Source organism: Pipistrellus hanaki (genome assembly GCF_964339955.1).
Source record: "Pipistrellus hanaki genome assembly, chromosome: 3".
NCBI classification, from domain to species: Eukaryota; Metazoa; Chordata; class Mammalia; order Chiroptera; family Vespertilionidae; genus Pipistrellus; species Pipistrellus hanaki.
The window spans coordinates 128680976-128706942 of record NC_140505.1 but is presented as its reverse complement, the minus strand read 5'-3'; the positions used below and the strand labels follow the sequence as shown (position 1 = coordinate 128706942).

Below are 25967 nucleotides of genomic sequence, written 5' to 3'. Positions count from 1 at the left end.
TCTTGCTTCACAAGGGGGTGAAATGTTTCCCAGGCATTTTCATTACTTTCTTTTCCATTGAGAATAAAAGAATTTGAGAAGTTTAACATGCTGGAAAATTCTATTGGGAAAGACTTCCTGGGGTTTGTAGTGCTTGAAGCCCTCAGAACTCTTGGTGTCCTTTAACCTTCAATTTGGCAACACTACTTCTCCACAATCCCACCTTCACTAAACTCCACTGTCAGGCTAGGTTCCTGGGTTAAAGTCAGGTCCCGGGAGATTTTTAAAAAATATATATTTTATTGATTTTTACAGAGAGGAAGGGAGAGAGATAGAGAGCTAGAAACGTCGATGAGAGAGAAACATCGACCAGCTGCCTCTTGCACACCCCCTACTGGGGATGTGCCCGCAACCAAAGTACATGCCCCTCACCGGAATCGAACCCGGGACTTTTCAGTCCGCAGACTGACACTCTACCACTGAGCCAAACCGGTTTCGGCCCAGGCAAGATTTTTAATGATAAGAAACAGATAGCCTCTCTGAGTTAGAGGCAGAGGAAAAAAATTCTCAAGACACAAAAGGCAATTTTATAGCCACTCAAACATAGGCTAGCCTCATGTAAATTCACCTCCATTTTTTTCCAGCGGCTGAATTATTTCTGCATAATTATCTTGCATGTGGCCAGACTGGAAGCTTGTCCCTAGCCCCTGGCATGACCCATTTGCTCAAGCAGCCACTGCCAACTTTAGTCACAGGGTTTTTCTTGGTTGGAGTTCTCAAAAGTAAAAAACCCTAAGGGGCTGGGCTTGTTTATTGGAAGTGCTCTTCACAACAGGCCATGCCTTGGGCTCAGGATCAGCTAAGGATAGGGTGTCCTTGGTTTAGGAATCTTCCTGTTCTCCCAGCAGCTGGGGCTAGGAGCAGAAGGTGGTATGATCAATAGAATTGCCTTTTGAGGGCGTGTGGGAGGGAAAGCACAGTGAAGTTATCCCTATCAAGATTGCAATTGCTGCCTCATTGAAAGATGCAACATTCATTCATACCTAAACTCTCATAAATATTAGCTACTGTTACCAATATCATGGTCATTATCATCATTTATTAATTTATTTAACAAATACTTATTAAACACCCTTTATATGTCAGCCATTCTCTGAGACTATCAACATAATGATGAAAGGTTTTGTGTGTGTGTGTGTTTTTAATCAAGTAGGTTCTGAATGTTAATAGACTGATACAGCCCTTATGATATGGTACTAGGAAGAGAGAAAGGATGGGCACTTTCTGAACAACAAACAGAAAATTGTTCCTCCGGTGAAATGGAAGGAATACTAAAATGATTAGGAATGCCAGGCTCAGGTGTTGATGGATTAAGGCTGCAAAAAGAAATACCCAAGGGGCAGATCCAATCAACCTGCAAACGTTTGGGTGATGGCTGGATGACAAGGCTCCTTCTATTCCTGCATGGACACAGAGGGATTAACACAGCATTTTCTAGCATACATAGAGAAAGTTACTGTCCTACCCAAATTATCTGAACAAATGTTCCCTCATGTACATATTAACGCTGTGGCTTTGGAATAATGACTGTAAATTCAAATATTTAATCTGCAGGGCCCAAACAATTAAAATAAATGAATGAAACAGGCCAGGTGTAATTCAGCATCAGACGGTGACAGGAATTAAGGTAAAGAGGAGAGCACAAACTTTGTCTAAAAGTGGAGAACATTACGCAGCCATTTGAAAAGGAGGTACTGTGGTGCCTGGTTTCCCAATATTTTAAAAGAGATAAATAAAATGTAAACTTTTGTATAAAATTCCTGACTTAAGAAACATAATCACTGTGAGGTCAATACAAAACATAGCAGGGGGCTGGGTCCATCTTGAGGTCTACTCATTTGCAAGCCCAGTTTGACAGTGAGGAGCACAAATTGGCCACACCACTCACACGTGGGGAGGTACACATGAGGGCACGTTTGGGTGCTGTGTCTCAGGATATACCAGTGCGGTCCTGAGCTGCCCCAGGTGGGTTCTCATTACCAATAAAGCTATCACCGGGATCAGTGACTCTTGAAGGCTGGATGACAACCTCTAAAGTGTCAACATCTTAATCCCAGATCCGATTCCAGACAAGATGGCGACCGAACAGACGGACTTGTTCTGACCCTGGTCCTAGAACAGATAGAAGCAGCATCTGAGTCGCTCAGGGAATATTGATTGACAGCTAAGGGGCAGCGGAACTCTCAAGGAAGGTAAGGAAGGGTCCGCTGGACAGGATTTCCTGACCAAGCGGCCAGCACTGCGGCGGCGGCGGCGACCTCTCCCGGAGCTACGGGCTCAGAGGGAAGGCTGCGCCATCTTACCAGGAAAGGAGGATCTTCTCTGAGGCCTGGAAAACCCACAGCAGAGGAGACCATCGAGCAGTTGTGACGCCCTAATCGGCGCAAACACGTGGATTCAAGGGAGTTCTTCAATCACCCACGGAAAGATCAGAGTTTGCGGGGATAGCCTGAGGGACCTGGGTCCCCGCTGCGCCGACAGCGACTGTAGCCGTGGCGCTCCAGAGCGGCCCCGCCGCATGTAGCCACAGAACGCCCAAGCGGCCCCTGCGCCAAGCTGTGCCGAAAGAGGCTGCAGCTGCAGCGAGAATCCTGCCTGGCGAGACCCAGTGCTGGGGTTGGCGTAATCTTCCCCAGAAGCGGGCCTTTTTTTTCAAACGCCAAGGGACACGGGACAGATTGTTAAGAATCTGGGCTGTCCTGCTAAGCGCGGAACATCTGGACACCTTGGCGCCTGATCTCCTTCACCCACTTGCTTCTGAATACTAGGGAAGGACTGCCGAGTGGGGCATATCCGGGGAGATTACAGGGGGAAATTGCCTTCCTGGAAATGAGGGATCAAAGCCAGAAGAGATAGTCTGGGAGCCAGCAGGCACTCTGGCAGCTAGAGCCATAGAGAAAGAAGGCCAGAGCAACCAAAAGACTGGGAGGTCAAACTAGAAACACTGCCACCTAGGGGCTGAATTACAAACTGCCTTTTTTCTTTTTTTTTTCTTTTCTTTTAATTAGTCAAAATTAAATGGACACAAATAACTGAGGTGCAGTGGAATGCTGGGAACTGTCTGGTCTGAGAATCAGGCATGCCGAATACAATAACAGAGGAAGTGAATGACCAATACTGGACATTTTTATGCTAATTTTACTATTCTTTATTTTATTTTCATTTTTTACATCTTTTATTTTATTTTCATTTTTTACTTCTTTTACTTAAGAAATGATTTTTTTTCTTTTTTCCTTACTTGATTTTACCTTTTCAATTATTACATCTTTCAATCTCAATAATCACTATTACTACTGCTATTTTGCATTTTTTGTTCCCTTTTTCTTCTTTTTTTTTCCTCCAGTACCATTTTATTTTCTCTTTATTTTACATTGGGATTAGTCTTCATTCTATTTTAATCTCTGCTATAGCATCATTCAACCCTATCTCAACTCGGCCTTTACACCATCACTCTATTACTAAACTTTAACCTTTTAGTCTCCAGTTTATCCTATCCCTTCCCGGCTTTAGTTTTTCCTCTATTCTTTCTGTATACCCCCTGCTAAAGCTCTCACCATACTTATAGACCTAAGTTCCAACCCCCTGATTCAAGTATATAAATACCACTCTCTTCACTATATTAACTAGTTAAAAAACAAACAAACAAACAAAAAAAACTGTTCTCCTCTCTATCCTTTTGTCATTGTTTGCGTGAATGTTGATTATAGTGATTTTTTATGTTTTTTAGTGAAATTGTTATGCTTATTCTTGTGCTGTTATTGTTGCTTTGTATTTTTTAAAAATCCTTTGTTTTTGTTCATTTTTTTACTTCAGTACATCATAGCCTTACTTAATAATAGTGGGTATTGTAGTTTGTATTAATCTCCAAGTATTGTTCCTGGCATTGGCTGGGATTAGTGGTTGTTCTATGGGAATTTTCTCCACATATATATATAGTTTGTTTCCCCTTTCTCTCTTAGTCTGCTTCTTGCCTCTCTTTCTCTCTCTCTCTCTCTCTCTCTCTCTCTCTCTCTCTCTCTCTCTCTCTCTTCTCTTTCTTTCTTTTTTTCTTTTCTCCCTGTTTTCCAACGTCATTTCGTCATTATTTTTTTCCATCTTTTTTATTTCTTTATTTATCCCTCTTTTTTTAATTTAATTATTTTATTTTATTTTTACCTTTCTTCCTTCTCTCCTATCCCCTAATTTGCCTTTCTCTAGTGGTCACCTTTATTAGAGGTTATTAATATCACAAATACATTCCTGTTAAGTGCCTTTTGTGTTGTACCTGGTAGTGTTGTATTTTGTGCCTTTAAATCAACGCAGGAGAAGGAACACCACATAACCAGACATCCTGAAAAGAGAGGCCATGGGGAGACAAAGAAATAGCCCGCACATGAAAGAAAAGCAGGCATCACCAGAAAGGGAAGTAAACGAGTTAGAGGCAAGCGACCTACCAGAGCAAGAATCCAGAGTAATGATCATAGGATGGCTAAAAAGAATGGAAGAGAAATTTGATGATATGAATAAGAAACAAGAGGAAATGAAGAAGAACCAAGAGGAATTGAAGAAGAACCAAGAGGAAATGAAGATGAACCAAGAAGAAATGAAAAATGACATTGCTACTATGAAGAACTCAATAGAAAGCATCAAGAGTAGACTAGAAAAAGCAGAGGACCGCATCAGTGAGCTAGAAGACAAGATGGAAAAAAACGAACAATTAGAGCAGCTTCTAGAAAAAAAATTAAAAAGCAGGAGGAGAGCCTAAGGGAACTTTGGGACAATACAAAACAAAACAATATTAGAATAATAGGAGTTCCAGAAGGAAAGGAAACTGAGGAAGACATGGAAAAAGTATTTCAAGAAATAATGACAGAAAATTTTCTTGAGATAGAGAAGAAAAAACCCACACAAATCCAAGATGCTCGCAGAGTCCCAAGCAAAATGAATTCCAGAAGACCGACACCAAGGCACATTATAATTAAATTGGCAAACACCAATGACAAAGTCAGAATCTTAAAAGCAGCCAGAGAGAGACAGAAAGTTACATATAAAAGAACCCCCATCAGACTAGAAACTGATTTCTCAACAGAAACTCATCAGGCCAGAAGGGAATGGGATGAAATATACAAAGTCATGCAAAGGAAGGGTCTGAACCCAAGAATACTGTACCCAGCAAGCCTATCAATCAAAATTGAAGGTGAAATCAGGAGCTTCACAGACAAAAAAAAGACTAAAGGAATTTATCTCCACCAAACCAGCAATGCAAGAAATGCTAAAGGGTCTATTGTAAAAATATAGGAAGCAAAGAAGGAACACAGGGATATAGAATAAAAATGGCATCAAATGAGTACCTATCAATAATATCTTTAAATGTAAATGGATTAAATGTTCCAATCAAAAGACATAGGGTAACAGATTGGATGAGAAAATAAGACCCATATATCTGTTGTCTACAAAAAACCCACTTCAGAAAAAAAGACACATACAGACTGAGGGTGAAGGGATGAAAAAAGGTTTTCCGGGTGAATAAAAATGAAAAAAAAGCTGGGGTAGCAATACTTATATCTGACAAATTAGATCTCAGAGTGAAGGACATAACAAGAGATAATGAAGGCCACTTCATAATACTAAAGGGAGCAATCCAACAAGAAGAAATAACCCTGCTAAATATATATGCACCCAATGCGAGAGCACACAAATACATAAAAAAAAACAACTACTGGAGGACCTTAAGGGAGAGATAAATAGCAATAAAATCATAGTAGAAGATTTTAATAACCCACTGTCACCCCTGGACAAATCATCTAAACAAAAAATCAGCAAAGAAATATCAATCCTAAATGACTCACTAGACCAGATGGAATTAATCGACATCTTCAGAACATTTCACCCCAAAGCCACAGAATATACATTCTTCTCAAGTGCACATGGGACATTCTCAAAGATAGACCACATTTTGGGACATAGGCAAAGTCTCTTCAAGTTCAAGAAGATATAAATCATATCAAGCATCTTCTCAGATCATAGTGGCATAAAACTGGAAATTAACTACAATAAAAATAACCCTAAGAAATCAAACACATGGAGACTAAACAGCATGTTATTAAACAAGGACTGGGTTACCAGAGAAATCAAGGAAGAAATTAAAAACATCCTGGAAACAAATGACAATGAAAACACACAACAATCCAAAATCTATGGGGCACAACAAAAGCAGTTTTGAGAGGGAAGTTCATATCCCTACAAGCCTATTGCAAAAAAACAAGAAAAAATGGTAACAAATGATCTAACTCCACAACTCAAAGAGTTAGAAAAAGAGCAACAAGAAAAGCCCAGTGTAAGCAGACGGAAGGAAATAAAAATCAGAGCAGAGATAAACGACATAGAGACCAAAGAAACAATACATAAGATCAACAAAACCAAGAGCTAGTTCTATGAAAGGCTAAACAAGATAGATGAACCTCTAGCCAGGATAACCAAGAAACAAAGAGAGATGACTCAAATAAACAAAATCAGAAATGAAAGAGGTGAAATAACAACAGACCCCACGGAAATACAACGGATTGTTACAAAATACTATGAACAACTCTATTCCAACAAACTGAACAACCTGGAGAAAATGGACATATTCCTAGAAAAATACAAACTTCCAAAACTCAATCAGGAAGAATCTAAAAATCTCAATAGACCAGTGACTTGGGAAGAAATTGAAACAGTCATCAAAAAGCTTCCAGAAAACAAAAGCCCAGGGCCAGATGGCTTCACAGGAGAGTTTTACCAAACATTCAAGGAAGAACTAAAACCTATCCTCCTCAGACTATTCCTAAAAATTCAAGGGGAAGGAACACTTCCAAACTCCTTCTATGAAGCCAGCATCACCCTGATACCAAAATCAGATAAAGACAACTCAATGAAAGAAAATTACAGGCCAATATCCCTCATGAACATAGACACCAAAATCCTCAACAAAATTCTAGCAAATCGGCTCCAGCAGAACATCACAAAGATCATACACCATGACCAAGTAGGACTTATTCCAGGAATGCAAGGATGGTACAATATCTGCAAATCAATAAACGTGATACATCACATAAATTGAAAGATAAAAATTATATAGTCATATCAATTGATACAGAAAAAGCATTTGATAAAATCTAACACCCTTTCCTGATAAAAACTCTCAACAGGGTGGGAGTACAAGGATCATACCTCAACATAATGAAAGCTATATATGATAAACCCACAGCCAACATCATACTCAATGGACAAAAACTAAAATCCATTCCCTCTAAGAACAGGAACAAGACAGGGATGCCCACTATAGCCACTCCTTCTTGACATAGTACTGGAAGTACTAGCCATTGCAATTAGACAAGAAGAGGAAATAAAAGGCATCCAAATTGGAAAAGAAGAAGTAAAGTTATCCTTATTTGCAGATGACATGATATTGTACATAAAAAACCCAAAAAACTCCATCAAAAAACTAATAGACTTAATAAATGAATTTGGCAATGTAGCAGGATACAAAATTAAAGCCAAGAAATCCATGGCATTTCTATACACCAACAGTGAAATTACAGAAACAGAGACTAAGAAAGCAATTCCATTTACCATTGCACCAAAAAAATTAAGAAACCTAGTAATAAATTTAACTAAGGAAGTAAAGGACCTATTTGCAGAAAACTACACGGCACTGAAAAAAGAGATAGAGGAAGATGTAAACAGATGGAAGAATATACCATGTTTATGGATTGGTAGAATCAACATCATCAAAATGTCCATACTTCCTAAAGCAATTGATAGGTTCAATGCACTCCCCATTAAAATACCAACAGCATATTTCACTGACCTAGAAAGCACTCTCCAAAAGTTCATTTGAAACAATAAAAGACCCCAAATAGCCACAGCAATCCTGAGAAAGAAGAGTAAAGTAGGAGGGATCTTAATATCAGACTTTAAGCTGTATTACAAAGCCACTGTTCTCAAAACATCCTGGTACTGGCACAAGAACAGACATATAGATCAATGGAATAGAATTGAGAACCCAGATATCAACCCAAATCACTATGCTCAATTAATATTTGACAAAGGAGGCACAAACATGCAATGGAGTCAAGACAGTCTCTTCAATAAATGGTGTTGGGAAAATTGGACAGATACATGCAAAAGAATGAAACTAGATCACCAACTTACATCATACACAAAAATAAACTCAAAATGGATACAGGATTTAAACATCAGATGGGAAACCATAAAAATACTAGAGGCATCCACAGGCAGCAAAATCTCAGACATATGCCAAAAGAACTTCTTCAGTGATACTGCCCCTAGGGCAATGGAAGCTAATGAGAAAATAAACAAATGGGTCTATATCAAAATAAAAAGCTTTTTACAGCAAAAGAAACTATCAACAAGACAACAAGGAAGCCCACTGTATGGGAGAACATATTTGCAAACGTTACCACTGATAAAGGTTTAATCTCCAACATCTACAAACAGCTTATACAACTAAATGAAAGGAAGATGAATGATCCAATTAAAAAATGGGCAATGGACCTAAATAGAATATTTTCAAAAGAAGACAGAAGGAAGGCCAAGAGGCACATGAAAACATGCTCAAAGTCACTAATTATCTGAGAGATGAAAATCAAAACAACAATGCGGTACCATCTCACACCTGTCAGAATGGCCAACATCAACAAATCAACAAACGACAAGTGTTGGCGAGGTTGTGGAGAAAAAGGAACCCTCGTGCACTGCTGGTGGGAATGCAGACTGGTGCAACCACTGTGGAGAACAGGGTGGAGTTTCCTCAAAAAACTGAAAATGGAACTCCTAGGAATATATCCCAAGAAACTAGAAACACCAATCAGAAAGGATATATGCACCCCTATGTTCATAGTAGCACAATCTACGATAGCTAGAATTTGGAAACAGCCTAGGTTCCCGTCAGCAGATGATTGGATCAAAAAACTATGGTACAGCCAAAACTGGTTTGGCTCAGTGGTAGAGCGTCGGTCTGCGGACTGAAAGGTCCCGGGTTCAATTCCGGCCAAGAGCATGTACATTGGTTGCGGGCACATCCCAAGTAGGGGGTGTGCAAGAGGCAGCTGGTCGATGTTTCTCTCTCATAGACGTTTCTAGCTCACTTTCTCTCTCTCCCTTCCTCTCTGTAAAAAATCAATAAAAATATATTAAAAAAAGCAACTATGGTACATCTACACAATGGAATACTATGCTGCCATAAATAATAAGGAATTCTCATCATTTGCAGCAACCTGGATGGAATTGGAGAACATCATGCTGAGTGAAATAAGCAAGTCAATGAAAGAGAAACACCACATGACCTCACTCATTTATGGATAATAAAGAACATTATAAATTGATGAACCGAAAGATAGATATAGAGACAGTAAAGCAACAAGTAGATTGTCAAATTACAACAGGTAGGGTAGGGAGATCTGGGGGAGATAATAGATCAACCGAAGGACTTGTATACTTGCATGTAAGTACAACCAATGGACACAAAACTCTGGGGAGGGAGGGTATGTATGAGAGGGCGGGGGGCAATGTTAAATATGTACACAGAGAATAATTTAATAAAAAAAAATCTTAATCCCATGACTGTTGCACAGCAAATGGTAGTTTGCAGATATGATCAGGTTGAGTGCTTTAATATGGGACATTATCCTGGATTTTGTAGGTGGGTCCAAAGTAATCAAAAGAGTTCTTACAAGAGGGAGGTAGGAGGGTCAGAAAGAAGGTGGCGTGATGATAGATGGGTAGGTCAGAAGAAAGTCGTTGCCAGAAAGGGGCCGTAAGTCAGGGAGCTCTAGAAATTAGAAAAAGGTACCAGATTCTCCCCTAGAGCCTTCAGAAGGAACTAGCCCTGTGAATAGCTTGACTTTAGCCCAGTGAGACTGATTTTGGACTTTTCATCCCCAGAATTATGTAATAATAAAAGTGTTGTCCTATGCCACTGCGTTTTAGCAATTGGTTGCAGCAGACACAGAAAATGAATCCTGCAACACAGAACTTCCCAGAGTTGAGTATCCTCCTCTGCCCAGAGAGAAGGTTGGGGGAACGTCAGAGAGGTAACTTTGTCACCAGAGCTGGGCCATGAATTTCAGAGCTTCTTGGCCCTGAGGGAGCCTATCTATGAGAAGGCCCTTGACCTTCCCCTACATGAATAATTCTGTTCCTGTTAGGAGCCCAGGAGGATAGCTGCCAATTATCCCCAATCCTGGCCAGTCTATTCCAAAGCCCACAAATGAGAGGCAATGCAGAGCCACATGGTGAAAAAACTACCATTTTAAAAATCAAGCAAGATACATTCGTGTGACAACCCCACTGAGCCTCAGGGTCACTGTCTGTAAAACAGGAACAATAGCAAATCATAGAGTTAGGAGGCTGAGATGAAAGCCTCTACCACAGGACCTAGTGAATAGTGGGAGCCCAATCAATGGTGGAAAGTATTGTTTTTGTTATCCCTGTATTGTTTACCCTGTATTTTCTAGATTCACAAGATTAAGCTTCTGATATATCTCTGGTAAGTTTGCAGCTCAATGGGTATAATGATGGTGTCATAAGCATTTGTCCCCTTACTGTCTTTGAAGGAATAGAATAGAACATGGTGATCAGGCCTAAAGCTTGTTGAAAGATTTGTGGAAAATCTGAAGCATGAGCCTAGATAGGACATTCAGATGCAAAAGCCACTGGAAAGAGCATGGGTGGAGCCTTGAATTGGTGGGGTGGGATCTCAGGGAATCACCAGTGGGCACACTGTAAATCAGGTTGATGAAGGCTCAGATATGGCACCCTCCTGCCAGTTCTTTTGGGAGAGGATTCAGTAGAGAACAATGGTCTTTGTCAGCACTTCTGTCTGGGAGAAAGCTACCCCTCTATTTCTTGCCCTGATGCCAGACAATTCATTTCCTCCCTGTATGTGCCCAGTGCCCTTCAAGCTCCTGTCCCAGCGCTGGAGCTCAGAGGAAGGGAGAGAGTTTGAGTAAGTCCATGTGTGCAGGCTCTTTAAGAGGAACTGTCTGGGATTCCAGTAGTCCTACATATCACTCAGCCACAATCTCCACTGGTTTTTACAACTAGAAGTTATGGGAACTTCTCTTACTGGCACTGGAACCCTGGGCTGGAGGGCCTGATGTGGGGCTGAGACCCATCACCCCTCAGGTTGGACCTCTGCAGCCATGCTATCCCTCCTGATTTCTATCTGCCACACATGGGTGTGGGACCAGCCCATTCTATATCTCTGCCCCTCCTACCATCTTGTTGTGCCTTCTTCTTCTTCTTTTTTTAAATATTGTTTTTATTGATTTCAGAGAGGGAGAGAGAGAGGGAGAGGGAGAGGAAAAGGGAGAGGGAGAGAGAGAGGGAGAGGGAGAGAGGGAGAGGGGGAGGGAGAGTGAGAGGAAGAGGATTCATAGTTCCATACTCAACCACTGAACCACGCTGGCTGGGCATGCCTTTTTCTTTATATCTTAGTTGTAGGACTTCTGTTCAGCTAGATTTGACGCAGCTCTGAATGATGGTTGTTCTGTAGTTTAATTATAATTTTAATATGTATGTGGGAGGATGCGAGTACTATATTTACCTATGCCACAATCTTGACAGGAAACTGTTTTTTTAACATTAAAAAACATTTTTAAAAGAAAAATACAAACATTTAAACATGAATCAATTAAAAATTTGTATGGCAAAAAAATACCATAAAAAAAGATAAATGAAATGTTTAAAAAAAGAATATATATAACCCATATGACAGACAAAAGGATTATTTCTAAATGAACAAAGAATTTCTACAAATTGTTATGAAAAAGATAATCAGCCTGATATACAAGATGTGAATAAGCAATATGCATGAGGGACAATCCAACCACCACACACATTGAAGATGCTCAGTCTTTTTCATAGTCACAGAAATGCAAATTTAAGCAATCCTGAGATACAATTTTTACTCTCCTGGTCAACAAAAATGAAAAAGAACAACCACTAACTGCTGTTAACTTTGAGTCAGTCAGGCACCTTTATCATTACTAATGGGAGCGTGGACTGTCCAAAAACAATAACTTGGTAATATACTAATGAAAATACTCTAGAGGTAAATAATCTGTTTTGAAAACCTCTTATTCATATATATAAAATATGTAAGTATATATAAGTGAACAAATAACAGATTTCAGTGTATATTATATATATATATATATAATATACATATGCATATTTAAATACATATGTTCCTCTTTTTTCAAGATGTTCATTGCAGCAAATCTGTTGTGGCAAATATAAAGCACATACACAAAGAAATGAAAACTGCAAACAACATGAATGTACATTAAATCTGAGGACTAGTTTAAGAAAGTATTTGAGCTGAAACCGGTTTGGCTCAGTGGATAGAGCTTCAGCCTGCAGACTGAAAGGTCCCAGGTTCGATTCCAGTTAAGGGCATGTACCTTGGTTGCAGGCACATCCCCAGTGGGGACTGTGCAAGAGGCAGCTGATCGATGATTCTCTCTCTCATTGATGGTTCTAACTGTCTATCTCTCTCCCTTCCTCTCTGTAAGAAAATCAATAAAATATATTTTTTTAAAAGAAAGTGTTTGACATACATAAACTTGAAAATTATGTAGCCTTTTCGAAGAAATAAGTCAAATTTATATCTAAAGACATATGTGGTATACCTATGGCCTATTATTATTATTAAAAAAGCAATTTGTGGAGTAAGTATGGCTTAATTTTTAAAGCAACAATAAAAAAATCTTACGTATTTAGAATGAAGAAATGTGTAATAAAAACTAAAAAGATTCACATTCTTACAGAATTATAAAGGTAAGCTTCAATTACCTAGAGTATGTATTTATGGAATCCTTATTATTTGATCTTACCTATTAATTTGGAAATAAACTATTAATAAATTATTAGGTTATCAATAAATTATTCCTCATTTGGATTAATAATACCTTTAAAAAATAAAATTTTTCTTTGTAACAGTAGCTACATGTTAAGATTCAGCTAATGTTAAGACCCTAAAAGCAATTAATACATTATTTGACTTGAGAAAACTTTAGGTGAAAAGAGGAAGCTGTGTCTGGGAGACAAGAAGGGAACACAGAGCAGGTGCTGGCTCAGCTTGCCGGAAGGAAAGATGATTAGTATTTCAGTAGGTAAGAGCAGCAGGTGGGTGTTTTAGGGAAGATGGGCCATTGCTACATGAAGAGCTACCAGTAGGAGGAGGTGTGTGCTGGCTATGAGATCCAAATTCAAAGATAAAACCAGTCTATCGGCAGAGTGAGGGCACGGAGTCACTATAGTGACCTGGAAGTGTTACTCTGGTCCCCAAATTCTTGTCTCCAAGTCTATTAAGCAATCACTTATAATCTCAGTGGTAAGTCTAGATATCTCTTATGTTTGAGCATCTTGACTCCCTGGGTTGGTCTGAGACTCCTCAGCAGGGTCCTTCAGGTGAGGCTGTTCTGGTGGAGATTAGAATTTTCCCAATGTTTTGTCATTTCCTACAGTGTATGTCACGTCATTGCAGACATCAACAGGTCAGCATTTCATGGAAGGAGTCTTTGGTTTGGGGAGGCACACGTCTGAATTTATCTTAAGTTCATTGGAGGTTCTTTCCAATATTCTACTTACTACATGGTTACTAACAGCTACTTCTTTGGAATGTCTCATTGTATAACCCTCTCCTCCCACACTATCAACATCTGTCTATCCATTCGTAAATTTGCTTCCACCGTCCTTTCCTTTCAGTTTTTATCTGCTCACACACCATTCCTTTGAGCTATTATGGCATTGCCTGGATCAGGGATGGCATCTTCAAGACATGGAATCCAGGGAGCCACAGAACCCTGGCTGTTACATTCAAAGCACTGTGGGGCTATCGCACCAATTGTATTTTCAGTTTGCTGCTGCCTTCGTCTGAGGTCCGGTTGTTCTCAGACCTCATTCTGTGACTGACATTATGGCAATTACCCTATAAGGTAAAGTAAAGCAGACAGGATAAGCCCTATGGAGGCCAAAACTGGCCCCAAAATACTGGCAAGCTGGTTTTCTTGAGATAAAACTCTTGCTCTCAGTTGTCATGGTGCCTGATAATAGACCATTTACAGTCTTTGGGGAATTATTTTCCAAATATTAACTAGTTCTCATAAAGATTTTGCTTTCAGGTAATAAAAGAAATCTAATCAATGTTCAATTCTGGTTTTTAAATATATTCTGAGTTGGTAGTAGGCAACTTTTTTTTTTTTTTCCTGCTTCAGGACACCTGAGAGATGGCACAAACTACAGTGGGAATTTGTATTCTTAATCAAATCTACCTTCTTTCCCACCTGTCACCCCAAGTCCACTCTAAGGGAGTCAACAGACTCTTGGGCTGGAGACCAGGCAAGTGCAGTTTGTAAGATGATGTCAAGAACTGTGTAATCAGCAATGAAATGTAAGCAGGGCTTATATAAGTCAAGACCACCTCACCTGGCTGTGTGGGCTCTGGGGGATGGTTTTGGCTTAAACTACAGGGTACCTTTTAGATTTGTACGATGCAAGAAGCCCATTACAACACTGGCATTTTATCCCAAGATCAGAGTAGATCAGCCACAAAATTGACCATCATCCTCCACCACCATGATTTTGATAGCTGACATAACAATGTGCTATTCTTTAAAGTACAAATTCACTGGTTCTAGAAAGAATCATAGGCAGTAGACAAGTCAGGAATTACAATTACCATTATAATGAAGAAACAAAGACTCAGAATGTTCATTGACTTGTCCAAAATCCCAAAGCCAGCTAGTGGCAGAACAGGCAAGTGAACCCAAGATGTCTTCTAATATCATTCTTGCCCCAAACACGTGGCTCAGTTGGTTGGAGCATCATCCCTTACACCAAAAAGGTTGTGGATACAATTCCAGGTCAGGGCACATACTTAGGTTGTGGATTCAGTCCCTGGTTGGGGCACATATCAATGTTTCTCTCTCACATCAATGTTTCTCTCCCTCTCTCTCCATTCCTTTACTCTCTCTCTAAAATCAATTCAAATAATAAAATAAAATAAGATAAAAAAAATAAAACAAAACCATTCTATTTTCACTGTGTTAAACTGCTCATAAGGGATTATTCACTGACATTGGGATTGGCTGAGGTTGGGACCTACTGAGCAGTGAGCCAAACAGATCATTATTATTCTTTCATATGAACTATATTTTATTTCTACAAACCCAATGAGTAAACAAGGGGATTTCCTGCTGTGTAACATTCAAACTCAACTTGTCCATACTGATTGCTACTTTGTTACATGACTGTTTAGGACATATTAGAGAAAAGATATATGGTAGCTTAAAAAATCACATACAAAACAAAATAAAATTGAATATAGAGTATGAAATTGAGGAAATTGAATTAAAAGAAAAAGTAAGTGAAGAAAAGAAAATATCCAGCCAAGAGTCAAGTCAGTTCACAAAATAAACAAAGCTTTCAATAAAGTTCTCTACATTTGCTAGAGGTAGACCACAAATTTAGCTTTCAGCTTTTTAGCAGTCAAGAGTAAGAGGGAAACATGATTCACAGCACTTAAAAGATATAATTATAAACCAACCAGAGGCTCAGGAGAAATACAAGTATTCTTGGTAGTAAGCCTACAAAGATGTACTATTTTCCATTGTTCCATATCTATATGATATTAAAAGGCCTGTGGCTGTAACGCTATGAGGACCAATGACTGGATGGGAAACCCCGGGGATTTGGGTGGGTATCGGCGGTGGCCAGAGTGAAGCAGCCTGGATCCCAGATGCCTGGCAGCCAGCAGGCAGGTGGGGCAGTGTTCCGAGGTGGGCGAGGCGCGCAGGGGTGGGCAGGGCCATGGAATTTTGAGTGCTGGGCTACTAGTAATAATAATAGCCTCCAATTTTTACAAGGATTTTACTATGTGTCAGGCATGATACTAAGTGCCTTGAATACTTTATCTCATTCAAGTCCAGAAACAATTTTATAGGATGGATATTATTAGTATCAGTTTTTCACAAAGGAGGAAACTGAGATATAGAAATGGTAAGTAAATCACTGCAGGAGCATGATTAGTATGTATGTGATTTGGGATTCCAGCACAGTTCTGCTGATTCCAAAATTATTCTTTTGCCGAAACCGGTTTGGCTCAGTGGTAGAGCGTTGGCCTGCGGACTGAAGGGTCCCGGGTTCGATTTCGGTGAAAGGCATGTATGTTGGTTGTGGGCACATCCCCGGTGAGGGGTGTGCAGGAGGCAGCTGGTCGATGTTTCTCTCTCATAGACGTTTCTGGCTCTCTATCTCTCTCCCTTCCTCTCTGTAAAAAATCAATAAAATATATCTAAAAAACAACAACAAAACAAACAAAAAACCCCCAAAATTATTCTTTTATCACATGGTTTCCATGTAGGAGCTCTTTCTTGATTCAGTCCCTAAGTATTCTGGATTATCAAACAGAATCCCCCAATATCCAATACAATGTTTCCACCACTTTCTCCCTGCCTTGTAACTCTGTTTTCTTCATTGCACTTAACCACCACCTGAAATTATGTTCAGTTGTTTACTTAATTTTGTTTTTCTTCTATTAAAATGTAAATTATATGGCTGAAATAATCTTGTTTATCTTCCCACTCTTGTATCTCCAGAGTCTACTTTATTGGGGAAGCACTCAATAATATTTTTGAATGAATGAATATTTTAAGAAGCAAGGATTAGGTGTCCATTCAAAAAATGTTTGCATGTCTGATAATCCAGTTGCTCCTACATATTCTTCGTGAGGTAGATAGTAAAAAGCTAGAAAAATTCCTTGGCAAGTGGAATGAGAAAACAGACAGATAAATGGTTGAGCAATTTGCAGACAGATAATAAAGCACAAGGTCTTACTTCCCTAACCAAGGATATGTAGCAACAAATGGTTTACACATTCCGGTCCATGCTGGGACTGACCTGCCTTGGTCTTCATCTCTGTTCAGTGACATTCTTGAAAGGTAAACTAACAAGTGATTACCCTTATCCCTCTATTAACTCCTTTTGATTCATCAGCATATCAAAGGACACACCTGGAAAGCTGGTGAATATTCATATTGAAATCCCCTCCTAAGACCTTACTTAAAATTCCTGCCTTTAGAAAACATTCAAAAGTCCTTAAGATGAAAGACCCAGTGCTCTACCTCTCTGGCTCACACCTGTGTCTCCCTCTACCCTTCTTTCCACAGGTGTGCATCTTTGCTTTCTCCTAAGCTCTAAGGGTTCCCAAGAGACTTGCAACTAGGGGAGCAGTGGGCAGCAAAAGCTCCTCCCAGGCTAATCCCCTAACCTGTTTATAAGTTCCCCCTTTTGTCTCTGTAATTTGTTTTTTGAGACCACAAACCCAGCTGGCCCACTTCTCTGCCTGTGTCTTTCTCTCTAAAGGGCTAATGAAGCCTAGCTTAGGCTTGACTCTTCCTCACGTTTCCAAGGGCCAAAGCAGGATTCACTCCTGTTGCTATATTCTTGCCTTTTCTATCTTAAGTCCTTCCTTTGTTTCAGTGTCACCAGCTTCAATAATCGTACTCTCAAAATCACTATTTCATGTTGTGAAATCTTTCCTGCACAAAGTCAAGAACCCACACATTCCAGACTGTGCCAGGGCAGACCTGCTTTGTATCTGGTCCCTTTCTGGTGACATTGGTTCCTTATAGAGAGAACTTTTTCTTCTTCTCCAGGACTTAAGTATTCACCAAAAATATTGTTTTTTATGACTTGGTTATTTTTTATAATCCAGCATGGCATAGGCTTGATTTAGAACATTTGATCTTATAATTTTAAAAATTATACTTCCGTGATAATATAATATAAACAAAGTAAATAAAATACAAAACTTCATGTGTACAGATTCCATAATTTTGTTTAAAAAAAGTCTACACCCATATATATAAAAGGTTATATAGATACATATATATTAAGATGACATTGTTTTCTACCGCTTAAGAGTTATTTTTATTTCTTCTTTTTCCTTTTCTATCTTGCTAACTCTTCTGAAATTCTATGAAATATATTGCTTTTGTAGTCAGAACAAAACTATTAGTAGAACACTTTACGTAAAGATAGTCAATGTCCAATTAGTGTGATGATCAATTAAATCAGTTCTCTTAAGACTTCAGTCATTTTAGCGTCCAGTATTGAAACTTCATAGAGACATTGCCTGAACTCGGCCTCTAACATTTCCAACACGTGTTTGAGCATCCTCCTTGCGCTGTAGTAGCGAGGAATGGAAAAAGCAATAGATGGTGACAGTATGACTGTCAGGATGCCCAGCTTAGGAATGGAATTGCTACTTTGAGACTCTTTTCCATGGGTACAGTAATATCTCAAAAAATATAAGCACAAAGCTTACCAAAATGCAAATGTTTGGGATTTTTTTAAAAAAGATGATTATATAAGATCTTATAGTTTAACACGCAGCATTTAGGGTAAGTTAAGATAAAAGCAAAAATTTAACCAAATCTCCGAAGTTGGGGACAGAACTTTTTTCTTAGACTTTCTTAAAAGTAAAATAGAATTTAAAAGAATAATTTGTTTTTATTATTATGTATAATAAAGATCCATGTCCATCATGGATCTTTTGCCTTTTACCCTCTGACTCCAAACAGTAACATCTAGCTACTATATTTTCAGAGAATAACAGTTAACATTACCTTTAGCTTAAATAAAGGGTAATTCATAAAGTCAAAGTTTCTGTTGAAAAAAATTATAATAATACCTTCTCAAAGCAAACTAAATGACTTATGGTAAAATTTAAAATGTTTGAGATTTGAAGTCAGACAAATTAGGATTTTAATTCTGCCTGTTGCACTTACTACTAACAACCTGAAGGAAGTTCTGATTTGGGGCCTTGATTTTGTTGTCTGTAAATTGGCCCAATTTATGAGTTTCTTTTGAGCTTAAAGGTTTTAAGTTTGAGCTTTATTGACATAGTTTCTTCCACCATTACTATATATGATGAGATTTCCTTACTATAGTTTCTGCACACAATTAACTTTCCTGAAGTTCATAGGTAGAAGTACATAACAATGGCACAATCCAGTAATTCCCCAGTTTTGCTTAGAATATTATGGTACCGGAACTCTAAGACAGTCCCCAATGATCCCTGCCTTCCCGTATTTATCCCCCTGCAGACCCCATCCCATAAATGTGGGCTAGAGCTAGCGACATTTCTAATAGAATAGAATAAAGTGTAAATGATGGTGTGTGACTTGGGGACTAGGTCATACAAGGCCGTGTGGTTGGTATGTCTCTCTGTGCCTTCACATGCTCTGGGGAGCTGTGTTGTGAGAAGCCTATGGAGCTATCCATGTGCTGCGGAACTGAAGCTTCTGGCCCACAGCCCTGGGAGTGAGCTTGGAAATGAATCCTCCAGCTCAGTCAAGCATTCAGAGGCTCAGCCCTGGCTGAGGGCATGACTTCAGTATCCTCTCAGACCGACCCACACAACTCATCTGCTTCCAGGTTCCTGACCTTCAGCACTGGATGACATAATAAACATCCCTTGTGTTACGCTGCTAAATGCTGAGGTAATGTGTTATGTAAAAGTAGATAACACAGAGAGCAAATCCCAAATTCCAAAGTTAGTAGGGTCTACAGATAAAATACTATGTCCAAGGAAGTTAGAAAAGAATTTTTTATACTATTACTACATTTACTTAAAAAATCAAAGGAAAGAATTTGATTGTTTTAACAAATGGACTACCATATCTGGATGTGACAGAGATTTTTCTCTCAGGCTTTTTTTTTTTTTTTCTGTGTGTGTGTGTGTGTGTGTGTGTGTGTGTGTGTGTGTGTGTATTAATCCTCACCCAAGGATGTTTTTCCCATTAATTTTTAGAGAGCAGAAGGAAGGAACGGAGGAGGGAGGGGCGGAGGAGAGCGAGAAAGTGAGAGCTAGAGAGCAAGAGCAAAACCTTGGTGTGAAACATTGATTATCTGCCTCCCACACATGCCCAGATTGGAACCAGGGATCAAACCACAAGCCAGGTATGTGCCCTTGATGGAGAACTGAACCCATGACCCTTTGGTGCATGGGTCAGTGCTCTAGCCATTGAGTAACACACACCAGGGCACTCTTAGACTATTATACTCATTCCTTCTAGGAACTTGGGACAAGTGTCCCAGACTGTATTGAAAGACAACCAAGTCACACCAAACATTACAGGAGACTGTGTCTTACATCCATTTAGGATTTTGGATTTAGTATTTACTATATGACTCCAAATACATTTGACACATAATAATTCAACATTTCCTAACGCCTGTATTTGAATCACACTTTCTGTGAGTTATGCACCTGCTGCCCTGCAGCTCAACACAGCCTCCTTATTCTCCATCATATAAGTAGTCACCATAATGAAGTATACAAGCTACAGTATTTTTCACAAATTGGAGATATTCTAGCAACATAATATCCTGAGTCCAATAGATTGCACAAAATTATGGCCCTTCTCATTGGCAGTCTAGTCACAGGACATATAGCACAGGCACCTTACTTTTCTTCTATGTTAGAATGAATTTGCTACCTATTGTCATTATTGGAGAATTTATAGTATGACTTGTCACTCATTTTGTACAAGAATCAAATTCCTGAGGCTAAGTTGATGTCCTCACATCCTCATTTTTTTTTTTGAAGGGGTTTAGCAAAAATTGAAGTGTAGATACGCTGCTTTAGCTTAAGTTTAGCTGCTATCTGGCTTCTGTTCTTCCTTTGCTTGCTAACAGTGTCACAATATTTCTTCAGGTCACCTCACCTCCTATGTAACTTATGGGTGTTTAAGGATGCTTTAGGGATGGGGCATGTGGCTTAGGCTTGAGATAATCAGTCTACTTTTATCACTTGGCCACAAATTATTCAAGGATGAAGTGATTGCTCAAGTGATAGATATTATTGAGAGTTGTGAAAGAGTTCATTTTCTTCATAGAATAGAAACCTGCAAGGATGAAACCCTAGGAATTTTAAGAAAGCAAATTGAGGACAGAACCAGTCTGAGAATGAAGTCATCCCAGAGGAAATAAAACTTGGAGATTAATCCTTATTGATTATTTGACCCCTTGATCAAATCATACTTAAAGCTAGCTCTACTACAGAAATGTTGGTACTTGAACCTCAAAATTTTCTCTAGTTTGGATTAGATTTCTTGTCACTTGTGAAAAAAATAATCCTAAACTATAAGCCTTTCCTGACATAGCAGAATTCTAGTGATAGCTACATAGATTAAACTCACCCTTTGGCATATTCACTACACAAACACAAAATTGTAATTAAGGCAATTTTCCTATTCAAAAAAAGGTCCAACAATTATTTATATACTCCATATAATTTTCAAGATGATACAAAATTTATTTATTGTGGCAAGGCAATGACAAAACTAGACTTCTAAATTCTTTCAAATCACATCTAGGAATTATCTCTTCTTCTGTAAGATAAAAGTCAAAATTGGTCAGCAGCAGAACCATGCTGAAGTTCAAGATGTACCTAACAGAGTTCAGGATGTAAATGAAAATCAGAGTTAGCCAAAGTTTTTGGCTTTAATAATCTTCAAAAGAAACTACCTGGAAAATATTTTCAAAAATATGTTCTGTGCCTAAACACAAGAGAATGTCTGTCTGTGCACTGATCTCGGTGAGTGAGCAAGACAAGAAGCTTTTGGATTAAAGGAATCTCACAGAGACCATCGCAACCTCCTAGGAATGGGATCCCCATCATATTCTTACATGCTCACAGAAGTCTTTCCATTGTCATAGGAACTGGCACTGTATCATCTCTCTTCTCTTTTCCTTCTTTCCTTCCTTCCTTCCTTCCTTCCTTCCTTCCTTCCTTCCTTCCTTCCTTCCTTCCTTCCTTCCTTCCTTTTTCCCCCCCTCCTTTTCCCCTTTCATTCCTTTTTTTCTCTTTCTCCTCCTCTTCCTCTTATCCCTTCTTCTTCTTCCTTTTCTTTATTCCTTTCCTCAATTCCATCTTAAGGTGTAAATCATTTATATTCCACTTTTTATATTTCAAAGTCTTCCTAATCCAGTTTTCTCAGATTTCCCCAGAATACAATAGTCTTCATTTAGCAATTTATGCAGAACTTGCTGAACTGGAAACACCTGTAGCTGCTTCCACTCTACCATTTTCACTGACACTCCTGAGTTCCCTCCCTCCAAATATTGTGTCCCTCCGAATATTGTGCCCTGATGAATGTCTTGGGAATTTAGGGGTAAGAGCAATGGAATTTCCAGCGCACATTTGGTTAAATCCATTGTTGTTGTTTTGACTTTTACCATAGCACTGACCTTAAAGACATTCACATTTCCTCTATATTGAATTTGTACAAAAATCCCATGAACAGTTTCTTAATTAAGTTTCTGAAACATAATTAGCATTCTTTAGGATAAACATTTTAATTGTGCTGTTCTCTCCTTGGAGTAAACAACCTATGGATTTTATTGATTATAAAACAAAGAAGAAAAAGAAAAAAATTCATTTGTGGACAAATGCTCTTATGAAATGCTTTGAGAAAGCCATTAAGAATCAGGAAAGGAAGAGGGACACATTCATCTTCCCTCTCCTGGTTATATATCTCATTCCAAACCCAATGTCTTAGTGATGTCAGAAGTGAGAGAAAGAAAGAAATATAAGAGGAGGAGTAAAATGATCTCTCCATCTGAGCTAGGATATCTTAGAAATTACATAAACATTTTGGAGGTAGGAAATGACTTTTCACTCTAGCAAGGAAAAAAACACAAAAATAATTTACCTAATTCAGAAAACAATACCTATTAACATAGCTCATTTGGAATAAAATGAATCCAATAAATAATTCTTTGGTACCACTGCAATATTCCTCAAGCAAAATAGCCTCGGTGTGTGTGTGTGTATGTATATGTATTTGTGTGTGTATGTATTTGTATGTGTGTGTGTATACAAACACACACACACACACATACACACACACACACACACACACATAAACACATGCATAGCCTGGCCACACAAAAACATATCATTTATTTCATCAAGGTCATTTTAATCACCAGAATATCTTCCTTTCATCATCTACACTCCATTCCAAAATTTCTTTTCTGGATAGTTGAACCTTCAAACCAGCCAATACTTGGTTGAATGTTGACTCTCTGTTTTTTAGTAAGCTGAACATTATTGATTTATTTAAAAATAATCCTTCCCGCCGAAATCGGTTTGGCTCAGTGGATAGAGCGTCGGCCTGCGGTCTGAAAGGTCCTGGGTTCGATTCCGGGCAAGGGCATGTACCTTGGTTGCGGGCACATCCCCGGTGGGGGGGTGTGCAAGAGGCAGCTGGTCGATGATTCTCTCTCATCGATGTTTCTAACTCTCTGTCCCTCTCTCTTCCTCTCTGTAAGAAATCAATAAAATATATTTAAAAAAATAATAATCCTTCCCAGGTTTTTCTACTAAAATACAACTTCAGTATATATTTAAACCATGAGAGCTCCACAAATTGCATAAGCAATGTAAGTGGATTATAGGAAACATTAGCACTAGCAATTGTTGCAAACTATCAAAGCCACAAAATGGTTAGAAATAGGTTAAGAGTAGTTGGAAAGAAAAATGCAGTGAAATAGCCTATTGTATCTTTTTCATGAATTTCCAAACCACAAATAAACTAAAAGTGAAATTACATGCCAGAATTCCTCATTGATGCATTTTATCCTGCATGATATTAAATTAACTAGACAGTACATGACATTACAAGATAGAACAAACCTCTTGTACTGTAATTCACAGTGACTTTAAGAGTTCATAACTATGGGTATATGATGGCTATTAGAGAAACTATTTCCCATGAGCCCCAGCATTATCACAGGCATATCCAAATACAGCGACATCATTAACATCATTTACCTGAATACATGGATTTCACCTTCAGAACATGTGTTACTCATGTAAAAGCAAAAATTTGTTCAAGTATTTCAGGAGGCAAATGACCCACAGATTTTTCTCTTAATAAGAGCTCATCTTGTGTCCTCAACTTATGATTTTTATCGAATTACTAACACTCCCCCCCCCCCAGGCATTTCTCAAGTAAAATCAGAGACTCCATATTAATTGTCTCTCTTTCTAGATACCCTAAGTAAAGACTGAAATATAATAAATATTCAATGTATGCTAGTTGAATACATCAATAAATGGGTCTTTCATTCTTAATACTAGGTAAGGTGTCCTATATATAGCAGATAAAAAAATTTAAGAAAAGCTTGTTAACTTTCATTATATTTTGTGCAGAGAGAGGTTACCAAAATGCAAACATGGCTTCATTAAATTATCTGCCCCAAAATATAATCAACATATTTATATTGCATATCAATATATGCAACATCAATCATTTAGCTACTGATCTACAGTTTTAATGTGGAGCCTCCTATAGTAATTTTAAACTTGAGAGGGACTATCATCTAAATAGTGTATCAACTTCAGCATGTATTTTAACCATGATACCTCCACAGATTGAGAACCTCATGCCTGGGTTACATACCCTAAGAATATAAGCAATGGGACCATTGCACCATCTTGGCTAATAAAGAGCAATGTTTGTACAGTGATGTTAGGAATATTATCCATCAACCACTCCAGAACCATCTTATTGACTCCAGTGACAAAAAAAACCACCCTCTACCTATGATACTTCTTCCCTTTCAGTGGACTCTTCATTTTTACAATGTGAGTAAAGTGGCCAGAGACTTTCAGTAAGTATTGCTTACCTGTATAAAGAGATTAAGGCATATCTGCTTAGAAGAGTCACAGAAGGCAGGAGACTCAGTGTAGGGTGTGATCTGCTCTACTTTAAGACCTAAAGCAATTTTTAACTCAAATATTTGTTAAGCACCTACTATGCACCATGCACTGTGCTATGCACAGAGGATGCAGACAAAGCTTCCTATTCCTTGGGCTCATCATAGTCAAGAGGAAGCCAAGAAATAATAATAAAGTAACAAAAAAAGAAATATTAGAGAATGAGAAATGTGGTTAAAAAAGAAGTCAGTGTGATCCAAAGATAACTTATTCATCATTAGTTTTCTTCTTCTTTTTTTTTTCAACATCAACCACAGAGGAAAGCACCAGCATAAACATCAGTTCAGTGCAATACTTACCACCACGATTACATTTGCTGCAGGGATTGGAAGGTTTTCAACTTCAGGATCTTGACCAGCCACGGCCAACAGATTGAGAGATGGATCATACGCAGGCCTAAGAAATGCTGAATTGACAATTTGGTGGTTTCTGTTTACTTGAGTTTCAGAAGAAGAATGTTTATATATCTTTTGTTGAGCTATATCCAGGCTCTTTTCAATGTCTTGTGAATGGTGATAAAGGAATGCTGGCTTCGCAGTCCTCTTATGATGAATTGCCAAAATGTGATCATTGTTTCCTGAAAAGCACCCTGAAAGGAGGAAGAAACAGAAACAAAATTCAAAGACCTTATTTAATAAGATCAGTAGAAAGATCTGATATGGAGAGTTGCTTGTTCTAAGCAGCTTTAAGATTTGTGAAGGATTTAGACTAGTCTCCTCTTTCCACTGCTTCATTATCCCCAACAAATAGAACACACTTGGTGGTAGGGAGGCATCTCAAACTCTGGGTGGGCAGAAGTAATAGTAGTTTGAAAAAGTCCTATTTATCAGATATTTTAATACCTCTTTTAGCCAGGAATTTCTTCCTTTATTTAAACTCACAGTTCCTACACCCTGTTGTCCTTCCTATCTGTTCCTCAAATGACAATAATTTATATCATATTAAAGATTTTCTCCTTTGAATATTCATGAGTATATATGAATATTTCTAGAGTAGTTTAAGCTCACTGATAGGAATCTGAGTATACTCATTGTGGTAGCAACATCTAGTTATGCAACAATACCCATCCTTTCCTTCTTAGTGACAGTAA

General features: G+C 38.5%; 1 protein-coding gene across 6 annotated transcripts in view; it reads right to left on the bottom strand.

Annotated features, from left to right (window-relative positions):
* Nucleotides 1-25967, bottom strand: part of PTPRR (protein tyrosine phosphatase receptor type R) — a 267828-nt gene that overhangs the window by 225406 nt on the left and 16455 nt on the right. For all 6 annotated transcript variants that reach the window (XM_084878885.1, XM_084878886.1, XM_084878887.1 and 3 more), the window contains exon 2: nucleotides 25177-25466. In XM_084878885.1, the coding sequence (XP_084735011.1) occupies nucleotides 25177-25466 (290 nt within the window). The remainder of the gene's footprint in view (nucleotides 1-25176; nucleotides 25467-25967) is intronic.